This window comes from Xenopus tropicalis, chromosome 5, assembly GCF_000004195.4.
Source record: "Xenopus tropicalis strain Nigerian chromosome 5, UCB_Xtro_10.0, whole genome shotgun sequence".
Lineage (NCBI taxonomy): Eukaryota > Metazoa > Chordata > Amphibia > Anura > Pipidae > Xenopus > Xenopus tropicalis.
In genome coordinates, this window is record NC_030681.2 from 87,903,599 (window position 1) to 87,919,197 (window position 15,599).

The 15,599-nt window shown below is 39.6% G+C and overlaps 1 protein-coding gene across 3 annotated transcripts in view; it reads right to left on the minus strand.

Annotated features, from left to right (window-relative positions):
- Positions 1-15,599, minus strand: part of cyb5r4 (cytochrome b5 reductase 4) — a 67,522-nt gene that overhangs the window by 36,303 nt on the left and 15,620 nt on the right. For all 3 annotated transcript variants that reach the window (XM_031901715.1, NM_001016756.2, XM_031901716.1), the window contains 2 exon segments: positions 7,052-7,152; positions 2,871-2,955 (listed from right to left, as the gene is read on the minus strand). In XM_031901715.1, coding sequence (XP_031757575.1) covers positions 2,871-2,955; positions 7,052-7,152 — 186 coding nt within the window.

Consider the following 15,599-nt stretch of genomic DNA (forward strand, 5'->3'; position numbering starts at 1 on the left):
GGAATAGAAAACCCAAATCTCCACCAAAGGGCAGTGATCCAAAGTGACACAAGCAGGGTCTCAGGTCCTAAAAGTAGATAATGCTATACTCCATGTGGTGGCTAAGTATAATATGACTGATCCATTATTAGGGTTGTTTGAGAGGTGTTGAAAACTTTTGGTTTCATACTACTATACTGCTAAGTATATGCTATTATACTGTTGGGACAATTACACATCAGTCTGTTTGGCACAGTGCAGAAGAGCAGCTTATGTCTTTCCAGTTGTTGGTCTATGCTCTTTCTGGTATAGCCAAGTTTATTACATAACCTATTGAACTTTGTGGCACAATACATTAGTATTTAGATAGATAGATAGATAGATAGATAGATAGATAGATAGATAGATAGATAAATCAATATGAAAAAATGGAGCAATTTAATTCTTTGTTGTCAAAGTTTCAATCCTGTCACAAGGACCTTTTTCAAGAAATATATATTTTTATATAACACCCTCTAAAAATTGTGCTGAATTTTCAATGTGCACACTATCTGAACTTTATTTGCAAATGCATTTCAAAGTAGCAAAATTCATAGTGCTACAAAATGGCAAAAGAGAATCTAGTACTACAAATTACATCAAGTGATGATGGAAATGTTCAGTTACTATAAAATGAAATGTTGTGGATGCCATTTGATACTGGAGATTTTATTGTCTGTAACATCACATATGTAAAATATTTGTTCATATGATCCTATGGGCTACAATCTGTTGGCAGGATTGAATTAGTCACGTCCAACACAAGCAGCATGTGGGCAAAATATCAACCTTTACTAAGAAATAATAATAGCAGCACAAATGAAAAACAGAGAGATGCAGGATACCTGCAGATGCACTAAAAAATAAAAAGGAAAAAGCTCTCACAATAAAGGATTAATTACATAAAAATTACACATAATAAATTACATAATAAAAACAAATAAATGCAACCTGCTCCAACTTGCTATGTATAAATCAAAAGTTGTTATAATAATGTGCATACCACTAAAACTTTACACTTCAGTGCCTAAGAATATAGACAGATAAAATGAAAATATTCTAGAAAACAAAAGGCACAGCTAACTTTTAGATGTACAAACAAACTACTTTACCTTCTGAAGTGCTCTTGATTCATCTGAAATCATGTCTGTTTTCATGTGGTACTACAATCCTTGCCAAAATAGTGCTAACTAGCCCCATCACAGTTTATCTTAAAGACCAAGACTGCAATTCTGTGCATGGAATCTGTCAGGTAACTGGACCATGTGCATAACACAGCAAGTAGAGCAAGTATTTACGTGTCAATGTCACTAGTGACCCCCCAAATACCTGCCTTCAAGAACACTTCAGACAATACCAAACAGTGTTCTGTATAAAGAAATTACCGATCAGCAAGCTATTAAAATAGGTTAGTCCAGCACTGATTGGTAATGGGTTTCTTTGGCTGTCTTAAATTAAAGACCACTAGAGCACTTCATTCCAGGGTCAGAGGGAAGGGTTATTGGCTCATGCGCACAAACATCCCATCCACAATTGGTGATGTAGAAGAAAAAAACAGGGGGTCACTATTATTTGTTCAATGGAAAGTAAGTGAAGGAGGCTCTATTGCAACCCCTATTGCACAGGGTTGCATTGTCCTTTAAGGCTAATGCCCCACATGGAAATGTGTCTACAAAGATAAATGGGTTATACTAATAAAATGTGACTAGATTTCTAATTTTTCCAGTGTGCCCACCTTAGGAGTGTAGAATAACACTTAGGGGCATATTTATCAAAACACGAGTTCGAATCCTGAATGGGAAAAATTCGGATTGGAAACGAAAATTTCTGAAGATCGCAAATATCACGAAAATGCTTACGAAAAAAATCTTATTAGTCACGATAATATCATGTAATTTTCGTACCTAACCACTGTAAACAGTGGCAGAGCCTTCCCGAATTTTTCGTGCGGCCGCTTCTTCGCGCGAGCAAATCGGCGAGAATACGCTCGGAGAGTTCGGGTCTTGGTAAATCTCCCCCCTAGTTAAGAAGTATGCTATACTACACAAGCTTAGAACTCAGGTTTCAAAGTAATATATGTTGTTCAGTGTTGATAGCATAAATTAAAGTGGGCTGCTAGAGGTGAATGGCGAACTAAGGATAGATGAGAAGAATTTAAAAAGCTTATTTGTATAATGGAACAAGAGCTGCAAGTTCCATCTGTTTCTGTGTTGATCCTTAATGCTAGTTATTATGTATTGCTAGTGTTGTCCATAACCCAATTAACACTGAAATAAGCTTCTGAGCTCTACCAATTGCCACCAGAAAACAGGCAGCAATGTTGCATATGTTTAATAATAGAAACAGTGAAATATCCACTGGAAAAGAAAAGCTAGAAAATCAGAAGCTTTGAATGCATAGCAAGTGTGGATAAATATTTAAATAACAACAGAAATGAATAGTAATAATTAATATCAGCAATTGTAAAATATAATTTTAGGTGGAACAACAATTCTGTTCAATTGCAATAATGCACTAATACAGCTTGCAACTAATTTCATTTTTTTAATTAGTATTTTTTCTTCAAAATAAGAATAAGATTGCTCATTGCTATTCTTACTCGCACTTATGTTTTTCAAGTTTCCATAAGAGCATTATAAGCATGTTGCTAGCCTACCCTGGGGAGTACAGCTACTAAAAAATCTGCTACATATAGCATCCCCCTAATCTCCCAGCCTTTCTAGATGCATGCTGGGTCAGAATGGGGGGTGCGGGGCCCACTGGGGCAAACATTTTAGTGGCAAACCCTAAAATGGGGGCTGTTAGGACAAGGCTAAAAGAAGCACTTTAATAACTTCTAATAATAATATTACCTTTGGATATAGAAACATGTTTTATGGCCATTCTTCCGATTAGACATTCTTTCAACATGGATTCATAGTTGACCCAACGATGAACCTGTATTAAGAAATGTTACAGTTGAATTCATGCACAAATAACCAAATATGTTACCAAATTTATTTTGCCTTAAAGGAGTGATTATATTATTATATCTTTAAAGGGGACCCATCACCTACACATAAAAGTCCTTTCAAAATTAAACATGGAACCCAAATTCTTTTTTTAATTAAATCATCCACACCTGTTATAAATGTATTTAAAAATCTTAGCTGTCAATCATATATTGCCATATATTGCGGGGCAGGCAATATATGATTGACAGCTCAGATTTTTATTTACAATTTCTTTAACTTCCTATTTAGCACTTCCTAGATATCACCTATATGGCAAATGCATAACATTTTGGGGTGATACAAAGCTTGCCTTAATAACAGTTTGCCCAAAATGGCACCGGCCTAATGACTGTGACTGTAAACTCCAAGACTGAAGGGAAAAAAAAAAAGAAATAATTTATACAGTGTAAGTAAAGTTTATTTTGCTCAACTAACGTGATAGAAAAGGATTTGGAATTATTTCTTAGGGTGACAGGTCCCCATTTAATATATTAATAACAAATGTATCTGTCCCTCCCTCACCATTATCTGTCTCACTTCTGATTATATTAAAACAATGTAGAAATCATCTGTCCTCCAGTAAAGAAAACTCATTTCCCACAATGCATTAACTGCTTCTTTCTAGCTAGCAGTCAAGCATATTTTTACCTGTTACTATGTGGTGTGGCATAGGCTAGGGCAGGGGTGGGCAAACTACGGCCCGCGGGCCACATCCGGCCCCTTGGCCTTTTTAATCCGGCCCGCCGACAACGCCAAGTCTCATCAGGCGAGACTTGGTGTCATTGGCGTGCCGGACGAAGGGGGCGTAACGCTGGCCTGGCCCTGCCCGCCCTGGCCCGGTCCGGCCCGGGGGTGAGTAAATGTGGCCCGTGAGCCAAAAAGTTTGCCCACCCCTGGGCTAGGGTGTCTTCAGTGAAGCAATTAAGTGAAGGGCTCACAAAAAATGTGGTATTTAGGTATAGGATTGGTTATGCAGAAACCAGTTATCCAGAAAGCTCCAAATTACAGAAAAGCCATCTCCTGTAGACTCTAATCAAATAATTCAAAATTTTACAAATGATTTCCTTTTTCTCTGTAGTAATAAAACAGACCCTTGTACTTGATCCCAACTAAGATATATTTAATCAATATTGGAGGCAAATCAGTTCTACTGGGTAGACATGAGATATTGGGATCCAAATTACAGAAAGATTAATTATCTAGAAAATCCCAGGTCCCGAGCATTATTGTGGGCGGGGGGGTAATACCTGTATAGACATCCAGATGCTGCATATTTGTGGTTGGCACAGTCAGTTTTTATGCACAAGGCACAAATATTTAAGCTGGGGCTAGAAGTTTCCTTATGTGCTGTGGCAGATCCCTACAGCAACAACTACTGCACATGTAAAAACCTCGATGATTGCAATTTCTAAAAGATACCTAACTTATAGGGATATTTTAGTTTTACATGATAGTTATGCTACACTTACCAAAAGATTAGTGGTTATTTATTCAGTTTTACTGTTAAATTCTAGGAAAATGGGCTTTCAAATACATATTTAGCATCTTCAGGTCAGTTACAAAAATGTAAACCTTATTTTTTTTTTTGTATATATCAACCAAAACACCTGTTCCCAATTAGAAATCACAACTTTCAGTGTATGTTACAGGGGTTGCTCTCCTTTAAATGAACTTTTAGTATGATGTAGACATTGTGAGACAATTTGCAATTGTTGCAAATTGGTGCAATTTGGTATTTCAGAAGCAATGTGGTTACTAAATGACATGTAAACCCCACACAAAAAATGCAATCAGTGAACAACCTCTTTGAAATCTCTGGTTGGTCAAAGGTTAATTGTAAGGCTGCAACATCCCCTTCATCACTCAGATTTCCTTCTCCTCCTCTAAACCACTCAGCACCCTCCTTCAGGAATTTTCTTTGGCTGCTGGCTCCTGGACATGCTCAGTTCTTCCTAGTTCAGATTGCTAAACACACCCTGCAGTCTAGCAGTCAATGAAGACATGGCATTGCTAGTTCCCATAGAAACTCAGCTCTAGCTGCCTGCTCCTATTTTTCCTCCTAACCTCCTCTCCTGAGCTCAGCTTAATCATTACAGTGCTTAATCCAAGCAAAAGTAAGTTCTGGGAAAATCAAAATTGAAGCAGGCAGGCACTCCGGATTTTTTCAAAAGTAGAAAGAAGCAGCCAAAAAATATTAATTTACATTAAAAAAGTGTAAATTTTATTTAATCCATATGTAAAAGCAAGAAGCCTTACGCGTTTCGTACCAAAGGGTACTTAATCATAGGCTCAATGATAGGCCTATGATTAAGTACCCTTTGGTACGAAACGCGTAAGGCTTCTTGCTTTTACATATGGATTAAATAAAATTTACACTTTTTTAATGTAAATTAATATTTTTTGGCTGCTTCTTTCTACTTTTGAAAAAATCCGGAGTGCCTGCCTGCTTCAATTTTGATTTTCCCATGATGGCTCCCTATGCTGAAAGGTCTGGGGCATGAGCACCCGGACCCACCACTATTGTGGGTAAGAATCATTTATACACACAACAACTTGTGATCATCCCTTTGTTATTGTGTTTGGATTAAAAGTAAGTTCTGCCTGTGTGAGCCTGCATTCTTGATAAAATGACACTAAGGGTCTTTGTGCACGTATGCTCTTTGCAGATTTAAATGTAAATTATAATGTGTCAGAGGGAATATGGCCACTGTTATAGGAAAATGTGATGGTGCTAGCAAACAGAGGTGGTATATGCAGTTCACATGATGCCATTTGGGTGGGGCTGATGTTCCCAACATATATACAATGTAGTAAAATGTAGGCTTTACGTGTCCTTTAAATCTTTGTCTTTTATACACTTATGTAAAAAGGTATTCGCTCCTTGCCTGTCTGCCCATTACTACACATTTGTCATAATGAATGGTTTCTGATCATAAAAAAAAATAAATGTAAACAAAGGGAACCCATGCAAACACACAACAGTTTTTAAATTATAACTGCACTTAAACAAATCCAAAACCCATAAACACATGTGAAAAGTTCCGCTTAATAGCTGGTTGCACCAACCTTAGTAGCAATAATTGCTGCTTAGTTACACGTTACAACCAATTAACCCAATTTAACTGATAATTAGATTCAGCCAATACAAAACTGCCAGACTTGACTGCAGCTGACCCTGTTAAATCTAATCTCTATACTGAACTGTATATTGTTTATATTTTTATATTATATATCTTTACCCTTGTAAAATCCATCTTACCTGGAGGCTGGAGTAGCATCACTACAGGTTAAAGTAAGCTAGCAAACAATTGCACTGCTCACCTAGTAACAGATTAAAGAACAGCAAGCAGTAGGACAATAGGAGAAAAAGCTCTGTTGTATACAACAGGGAGATAAGAATTGAATACCTAAAGCAGTAGCTGCCTAAAATAACTTTAGCAATGCTGTGCTGGCAGTTTCTGCAAGCATAAGATCATGCATAGTAAACTAAGATGCTGCCCACACTGCTTTAACACTAATAAAATACATTGAAGCTCATTCTTTTCTGCCTTTCCTTACGAATCATGCACTGCTAATCTTCTGATGCAGGGCGACCCTGGAGCTACCTCCTCTAGGGTTCCCTTCACACCCAGAGTCAAGAAGCGCAACACACTTACATCTGAAGAGTCAGGCAATAACATTACTTGTATTCGGAACACTGCAAATGATTCCAGATGGACCTCCGGGTAATTGCATCCAATTTGCAGCAAAATGTGCATGGAGTTGCAGTAATTTTGGAACAGCAGGCTTGTCTTGTATCAAAAGGTTTGAGGATTGTATTACTAATTGCCAGTGCCTTATTTATAATATCCATAAATAATATGAGATTTTGTTGTCCTTTAAAGAATATTCAGCATCTCTTCTCACATATTATTTATCACCTACATCACACACAAATCACCGTGAAGCTTACAATCTAAGCTACTACATTCAAAAAGACACTCTTGACAGTTTTATCAGACTCCAACTAACCTCCCTTTTGATGTGTGGGAAGATCTTACCTGATCAAAAAGATCAGTGCCGTCTCTGCCTGCTGCTTTCATTAACTCCTCTTCTCCTCCAGGATGATACTCCATGTATGGAGTAATATTATACACCATTCCTGCAATTTAAAAAAAAACAGAAAACCTGTTAATATCTTACTTTTAGAAATGTGTCACATCTTTAGATAAAAAGTAAACAATTCAGTACATATTTGCATTTGTTTTTGTGTTTATGTTATGTGTCTGTGCACACAAGAGACTTTACATGCACTCTAGTCATTTGAAAGACATTTGAAGTTAATTTGATCATGGGGCTAAAGATGTTCAAATATGGGGAGACTTTGGCTGCATACATGGCCACACTTGAGTCAGCCCCTCTTATGGCCCAGTATTAGTGATGAGTGAATCAGTCCCATTTCACTTTGGTGAAAAATTTGCGACATCCGCCTATCATGCAACTTTATTGACGCAAACTACTTTGACGCACACAACTTTTTTGCACGCAACCGCAACTTTTCTGCGCTGACTTTTTGCACCCGTTTCGCAAAAAATCTGTCAATGGCGGAACGGGGTAATTTGCCGCAAATCCATGCCACCATTACCCAGTATGTTCCCAAAATAATGAAGTGACATTCACAAGCACTGATTAGAAGGCTACAATAACACCACTGTTTTTGTTTTTATAAGATAATAGTATACTTTTTCATTCAAAAAAAGATAAAACAATGAAAGTACAGATAAATCACTGGAAAGAGATTAACCTTTTTAGTAGAATCTACGTCCTGGGTACTAAAGGACCAAAGTGCCACAGAACGTAGATTCTACGTCCTGGGGCACTTCCGGGTTTGGGAGCGGAGAAGCGGCTTTTCAAGCCGCTTCTTCGCTCCCCGCTCGTTCCCCAGCCTCCAGACAATAGTCAGAGGTGGGGAACGAGTGGCCCCTGGGGTGCGATCGCCCAGGGGCCCCATGGGAAATACCTGGAGTCCACGATGTTTTCCCTTCCAGTGCCTCTGCCTTCTGCAGCTTCCCCCTCTGGCCCCCCTGCTTCCTGTCACGCCTACACACAGATCGTTGTGTGCAGCTGCCTCTGCTGTGTCTTTCCAGATTCTTCTGCCAGGTAAGTGCCACATACACACACAAAAACACACAATCACACACTTATTACACTAATACACACTTATACTCACACTTACACACACAAACATGCATTTTTGGGGTGGTTTTCACACATTCACACTCAAACTTACTTGCACACACACATTCATAGTCACACTTACTTGCACACATGCACACATGCACACAAAACACATTTTACCATGTGTACACACTCACTTACACACTTATGTATTTTTGTAAAAATTTTTTTTTTTCTATCGCATCGTTTTTATTCTTGCCTGAAAAAAATGTTTTATTGCCATTGCGGATAGTGTATTCGCTAACCGCACTGCGCAATACCTTTTGTGTATTATTTTGGTGTTTCTACTACATTTTCTGTGATTTCGGTGCATTTTGGGGTATTTTATTGCATGTTTAGCCATGTTATTGCATTTTCAGTTATGCATAGTTGTTGTTCGCTTGACCTTTGTCTGTAAAACCTATTTGCCCAAGCCAGAATACTCAAACTGTTATTCTGACCGCAGATATTATTAGGCAAAAAAAAAAAAATGATTTTAGTGATTTTTTCTTTATTTTTATCAATTTTGTTGCTTTTCATATTGTTCTTTATTACTTGTCTTTGCACATGGATATTTTGTCTGCTGTATTTCAATTTGGCATCCTGTGTACCCCACTTAGTTTGGTAAATCTATGCATATTGGGCATCAAACTGTTCAGTAGACCCCTGGCGTTCATACTTAAAGTGTTTTATGTTGGTACGTTACTAAATGTGGGGGTATATAATGGGGCAACATTCAAGCTTTGTGACAATTTTCAGAAATGTCACATAAACCGTTCTGTTTAGCATAGCTTTGTAGTTTGGTAGTTTGCAGTAGAAAGTTGTATTTGCCCATTTTTGTTTTGTCAGAATGTGTACTTTCGGAAAATATATGGTTTTCTAGGGTCTTCATACTGTTAGGGGGTCTTATGCCACATAATACACATACCGGGTGCAAAAATTGCATGAGCTGGAGCGTCTTATGTGAAAATTCATATGCACTATTTCTATTTGGGTGCCCCTGTACGGCACGCAGTTTGGCCAATATATGCATATAGGGCATCAAACTGTTCAGTAGGCCCCTGGCGTTCATATTTAGAAAGTTTTATGTTGATACATTACAAAATGTGGGGGTACATAATGGGGTAAAATGCAAGCTTTGTGACGATTTTCAGAAATGTCATAAAAACCGTTCTGTTTAGCATAGCTTTGTAGTTTGGTAGTTTGCAGTAGAAAGTTGTATTTGCCCATTTTTGTTTTGTCAGAATGTATACTTTCGGAAAATGTATGCTTTTCTATGGTCTCGGTACTGTTAGGGGGTCTTATGCCACATAATACACATACCGGGTGCAAAAATTTCATGAGCTGGAGCGTCTAATGTGAAAATTCATATGCACTATTTTTATTTGGGTGCCCCTGTACGGCATGCAGTTTGGCCAATATATGCATATAGGGCATCAAACTGTTCAGTAGGCCCCTGGAGTTCATATTTAGAAAGTTTTATGTTGATACGTTACAAAATGTGGGGGTACATAATGAGGTAACATGCAAGCTTTGTGACAATTTTCAGAAATGCCATAAAACACCGTTCTGTTTAGCATAGCTTTGTAGTTTGGTAGTTTGCAGTAGAAAGTTGTATTTGCCCATTTTTGTTTTGTCAGAATGTGTACTTTCGGAAAATATATGGTTTTCTATGGTCTCGGTACTGTTAGGGGGTCTTATGCCACATAATACACATACCGGGTGCAAAAATTGCATGAGCTGGAGCGTCTTATGTGAAAATTCATATGCACTATTTTTATTTGGGTGCCCCTGTACGGCACGCAGTTTGGCCAATATATGCATATAGTAGTGCTGGGCGGTATACCGGTAAAAACCGATCACCGTTTTTTTTTTTTAAACCGATATGAATTTTCTACATACCCCCATACCGGTGTGCTGAATACTTCCGGGTGCGCACGTGACGTCAGCGCGCACGTGACGTCAGCGCGCACGTGACGTCAGCGCGCACGTGACGTCAGCGCGCACGTGACGTCAGCGCGCACACTCTACAAAAGCGCCATCGCTAGGATGCATTCAGAGTCGGATACCAATGTGAGCTGTCGGGGGGTGCCTGGCCAGTAATTATATTTTATGTGAAGGGGATGGGGTTGTGTTTGGGGGGGGTGGGGTGGGGGGTTATATTTATGTGAAGGGGATGGAGGGGTGTTTGGGGTGGGGGTGGGTGGTTTATACTTATGTGAAGGGGATGGGGGTTGTGTTTGGGGGGGGTGGGGTGGGTGGTTATATTTATGTGAAGGGGATGGGGGGGTGTTTGGGGTGGGGGTGGGTGGGTTATACTTATGTGAAGGGGATGGGGTTGTGTTTGGGGGGGGTGGGATGGGGTGGGGTGGGGTGGGGGGTTATATTTATGTGAAGGGGATGGAGGGGTGTTTGGGGTGGGGTGGGGGGGGTGTGTGCGGATGGGGGGGTGTGTGGGGTGGGGGGGGGTGTGTGCGGATGGGGGGGTGTTTGGGGTGGGGGGGTGTGTGCGGATGGGGGGGTGTTTGGGGTGGGGTGTGTGTGCGGGTGGGGGGGTGCGTGCGGATGGGGGGGTGGGGGGGGTGCGTGCGGATGGGGGGGTGTTTGGGGTGGCGGGGGGGGTGCGGGTGGCGGGTGTTTGGGGTGGTCACCTAATCATGCATGGGGAAAAAAAAATACCGTCAAATACCGTGATACCGATATAATTTTGAAAAATACCGTGATATAAATTTTTGGTCATACCGCCCAGCACTAGCATATAGGGCATCAAACTGTTCAGTAGGCCCCTGGCGTTCATATTTAGAAAGTTTTATGTTGATACATTACAAAATGTGGGGGTACATAATGGGGTAAAATGCAAGCTTTGTGACGATTTTCAGAAATGTCATAAAAACCGTTCTGTTTAGCATAGCTTTGTAGTTTGGTAGTTTGCAGTAGAAAGTTGTATTTACCCATTTTTGTTTTGTCAGAATGTGTACTTTCGGAAAATGTATGGTTTTCTATGGTCTCCTAACTGTTAGGGGGTCGTATGGCACATAATACACATACTGGGTGCAAAAACTGCATGAGCTGGAGCGTCTTATGTGAAAATTCATATGCACTATTTTTACTTGGGTGCCCCTGTACCCCACATAGTTTGGTATATCTATGCATATAGGTCATCAAACTGTTCAGTAGACCCCTGGTGTTCATATTTAGAATGTTTTATGTTGATACGGTACAAAATGTGGGGGTACATAATGGGGTAAAATGCAAGCTTTGTGAGGATTTTCAGAAATGTCAAAAAAAACGTTCTGTTTAGCATAGCTTTGTAGTTTGGTAGTTTGCAGTAGAAAGATGTATTTACCCATTTTTGTTTTGTCAGATTGTGTACTTTTGGAAAATGTATAGTTTTCTAGGGTCTCCTTACTGTTAGGGGGTCTTATGCCGCATAATGCACATGCTGGTAGCTTATATTGCAGTATATACACTTTGTATGCACTAACTTCCTTTTGGGGTCTCTAAATTCCAGATACATCAGTGATCCTATGCACAATGGGCATCAAACTGTTCAGCGGACCCTTGGCTTTCATATTTAGGGTGTGTTTTCTTGGTACCTAATGTTATGTGGGAGATAAGGTGCTTGAAAGTGGAAGATTTGATGTGATTTTCAGGTATTTCACCAAAACTAGCAATTTTGGGAAAGCACTGTGACTCTCTAGTTTGGAGTAGAAAGACATGGGTACCAATTTTGAATTCGCCCGAATGTGTACTTTCCAAAAATATATGGTTTTCGGGGTCAATGTATTTTTTTGTGTTTTTACCCCACCGAAAATGCAGTAAACGTGTTGAATTTTCAGTAGCTAAAGAGACCTCTGGGGCAATCTCTATGCACTGACGTCCTTATGGGGTCTCTAAATGCCAGATACAGTGCTGATCCTATGCACAATGGGCATCAAACTGTTCAGCGGACCCTTGGCTTTCATATTTAGGGTGTGTTTTCTTGGTACCTAATGTTATGTGGGAGATAAGGTGCTTGAAAGTGGAAGATTTGATGTGATTTTCAGGTATTTCACCAAAACTAGCAATTTTGGGAAAGCACTGCGACTCTGTAGTTTGGAGTAGAAAGACATGGGTACCAATTTTGAATTCGCCCGAATGTGTACTTTCCAAAAACATATGGTTTTGGGGGGGTCAATGTATTTTTTTGTGTTTTTACCCCACAGAAAATGCAGTAAATGTGTTGAATTTTCAGTAGCTAAAGAGACCTCTGGGGCAATCTCTATGCACTCACGTCCTTATGGGGTCTCTAAATGCCAGATACAGTGCTGATCCTATGCACAATGGGCATCAAACTGTTCAGCGGACCCTTGGCTTTCATATTTAGGGTGTGTTTTCTTGGTACCTAATGTTATGTGGGAGATAAGGTGCTTGAAAGTGGAAGATTTGATGTGATTTTCAGGTATTTCACCAAAACTAGCAATTTTGGGAAAGCACTGCGACTCTGTAGTTTGGAGTAGAAAGACATGGGTACCAATTTTGAATTCGCCCGAATGTGTACTTTCCAAAAATATATGGTTTTGGGGGGTCAATGTATTTTTTTGTGTTTTTACCCCACAGAAAATGAAGTAAACGTGTTGAATTTTCAGTAGCAAAAGAGATCTCCTGGGCAATTTGTATGTACTAACTTCCTTTTGGGGTTTCTAAATTCCAGATACATTGGTGATCCTATGCACAATGGGCATCAAACTGTTCAGTGGACCCCTGGCTTTCATATTTAGGGTGTGTTTTCTTGGTACCTAATGTTATGTGGGAGATAAGGTGCTTGAAAGTGGAAGATTTGAGGTGATTTTTTAGAATTTTCATAATTTTTTATAGAAAATGCTAAATTCAGTAAAGCATTGCTGTTTGGTACTTTGGAGTTTGAAGACATAGTTACCCATTTCGGATTTGTCAGAATGTGTAGTTTTCAAAAATGTATGGTTTCCTGGGGTAAACCTAATGTTCCAGGATTTTGGGCTTTGGAATGTAAAGTATACCGTATTCTGCTGTAATGCTTTGAAAATTTAGTAATTTACTGCTGGGAGTTTTTGATCTATAGAAGTCAGAAATCTCAATAAAACTATACATATCAGGTATTGGCACGTTCGGGAGACATGAGGCTTTCCAAATCAGTTGAATTTTTTTCCATAAAATAAAATATGTTTCTGGTAGAAATCCTTATATCATGAAAAATAGCATTTTTTCTTTTTTTTTTGTATTTCAAGCTCTAAATCTTGTTCCAGAAGTGGAAATACACAAAAACTCAGGTAGATTTGGAAAGCTCAGGTTCTCCTGAAAAAAACAATATATAGTTTGCCTACCTAAACTTAACCCTGCCCCCAGTAAAAGCCCCTACATTGAGAGAGCACAGAATGTTCACAAAACGTCTGGCACTGGGGGGAACTGAAATGACGAATTCGGCTGGCACTTAAAGGGTTAAGGAAAAGTGTAAAGTTTACCAATATTACAATATCAACTTCACTGTGAAAAGGCACAACTGAAATTAAGGGCTCTGGTACACGGGGAGATTAGTCGCCCGCGGCAAAACTCCCTGCTCGCGGGCGACTAATCTCCCCGAGTTGCCTTCCCCCTGCCATCCCACCGGCGAACATGTAAGTCGCCGGCGGGATGGCAGACGCGGCGGCGCGATTTCGCGCAAATCGCCGAAAAAGACTTGCGAGGCTTTTTCGGCGATTTCCCGAAATCGCCCCGCCGCGTCTGCCATCTCGCCGGCGACTTACATGTTCGCCGGTGGGATGGCAGGGGGAAGGCAACTCGGGGAGATTAGTCGCCCGCGAACAGGGAGTTTTGCCGCGGGCGACTAATCTCCCCGTGTACCAGAGCCCTAAAGATGCATCAAATCAAGGATTTATTTTAGAGATTTGCCTAAATCTCAGCACTTCTTGCAAGACTGAGATTGTGATGATGATTTAAAATCTGCCAAACCCAATTCAAACCTTTTATGTCACCTTACTTCAAAGCACTGGACAAAAGCAGGCACAATGCTTATGTTCATAGATTATACAGTTTTGTCCCCAAATAAAGGTTGGGATTCTGTTCGTTATTTAAATCTTTTTTGATACCCCAAAATGATGGAATTGGTGCATCCCTAATTAAAGCTTCCTACATATTTAATTACTAAATTAATGCCTCATACCTCTGCTCTATAGCCCCCTAAACTGTGATTGGGCACAATTAAAAGTAGAGATACCCAAGTTCAGGATTTATTTGGGGATTTGACCAAGGATTGGGGGCAACCCTAAATAATGCTCCTCACTAATTTACTAACCAAAATAGAGCTCTGTAGTTCTAGGCAGTTATAGGTAGTTCTTATTCTGTTTCTAATTACTTGATGATTTTACATTTAATATACAGTACTGCATAACCTAAGCTTGCTGCAAAGATAATCATCATAATTAAGTGATAATTTCAGATACATTTCATAATATGTAAATTAAGCTTACTGCAAATATAACCACAGTAATTAAGTGATACTTTGAGTAGCATAAACGGTATAAAAGTGCTTACTGCACAAAGAGATACACTGCAATTAAATGCTAATTTTAGAAGTATTCCAGCAGAAAATGACTGGCGTTTCCAAATAGCAGTTGTGCCTGTTCCACGTAGCATTGCTTCGACCCAGGTGCAGGCACAAGCAGCGTATTTTAGCTGCATATTCAAGCAGTTTCTGGTTGAAGCAATGCTACAGGGAACAGGCACAACTTTCTGATTTTTAAAGCAGGCCAAGAAGAGTTGGGGCAGATTCTCTGAAAATCTGAGCCAGGGGAGAGTAAATTGGAGTCTAACATCACTGCAGTGCTATGGGATAAACAGAGATATACACTTATAGCTGACCTTTGTTCAACGAGTACATCAGTGCAAGCTAATTTGCTTAGAGTAAAATATCTGAGTCAGTACCAATGTTGTCTTGACAGAACATTGGTTAAGCATATCTTAAGCATATCTTTTGAATATAAAAAGGTATCACACGAACTCCTTAACATTTCCAAAAATACTTTGCATAATGGAGCACTAATCAAGGAATTGCTACCATCATCTTATTGCCATGGATACATAAGCAGCAGAATCTAAAGTGCTTTGAATGATATTATGCAGGACCTTCACACACTTCTGGACAAAAATAGCTATAGCTTAAAGGAGAGAAACAATATAAGATTAACGGAGATGGTCTATAGCCTGCACCTTTTGAAGGAAGGCTTGTGTACAAACTGCAATGTTGTATAGTTCCCACACACTCTCTCCACTAAGGTTTTTCACATGGTGCATAAACCTAGTTGCCTGCATGGAATTAATGTACCAAAACTGCCGGAAAAAGTGGGAGCTTAAAACCTAGACCCTCCCAGAGTTACC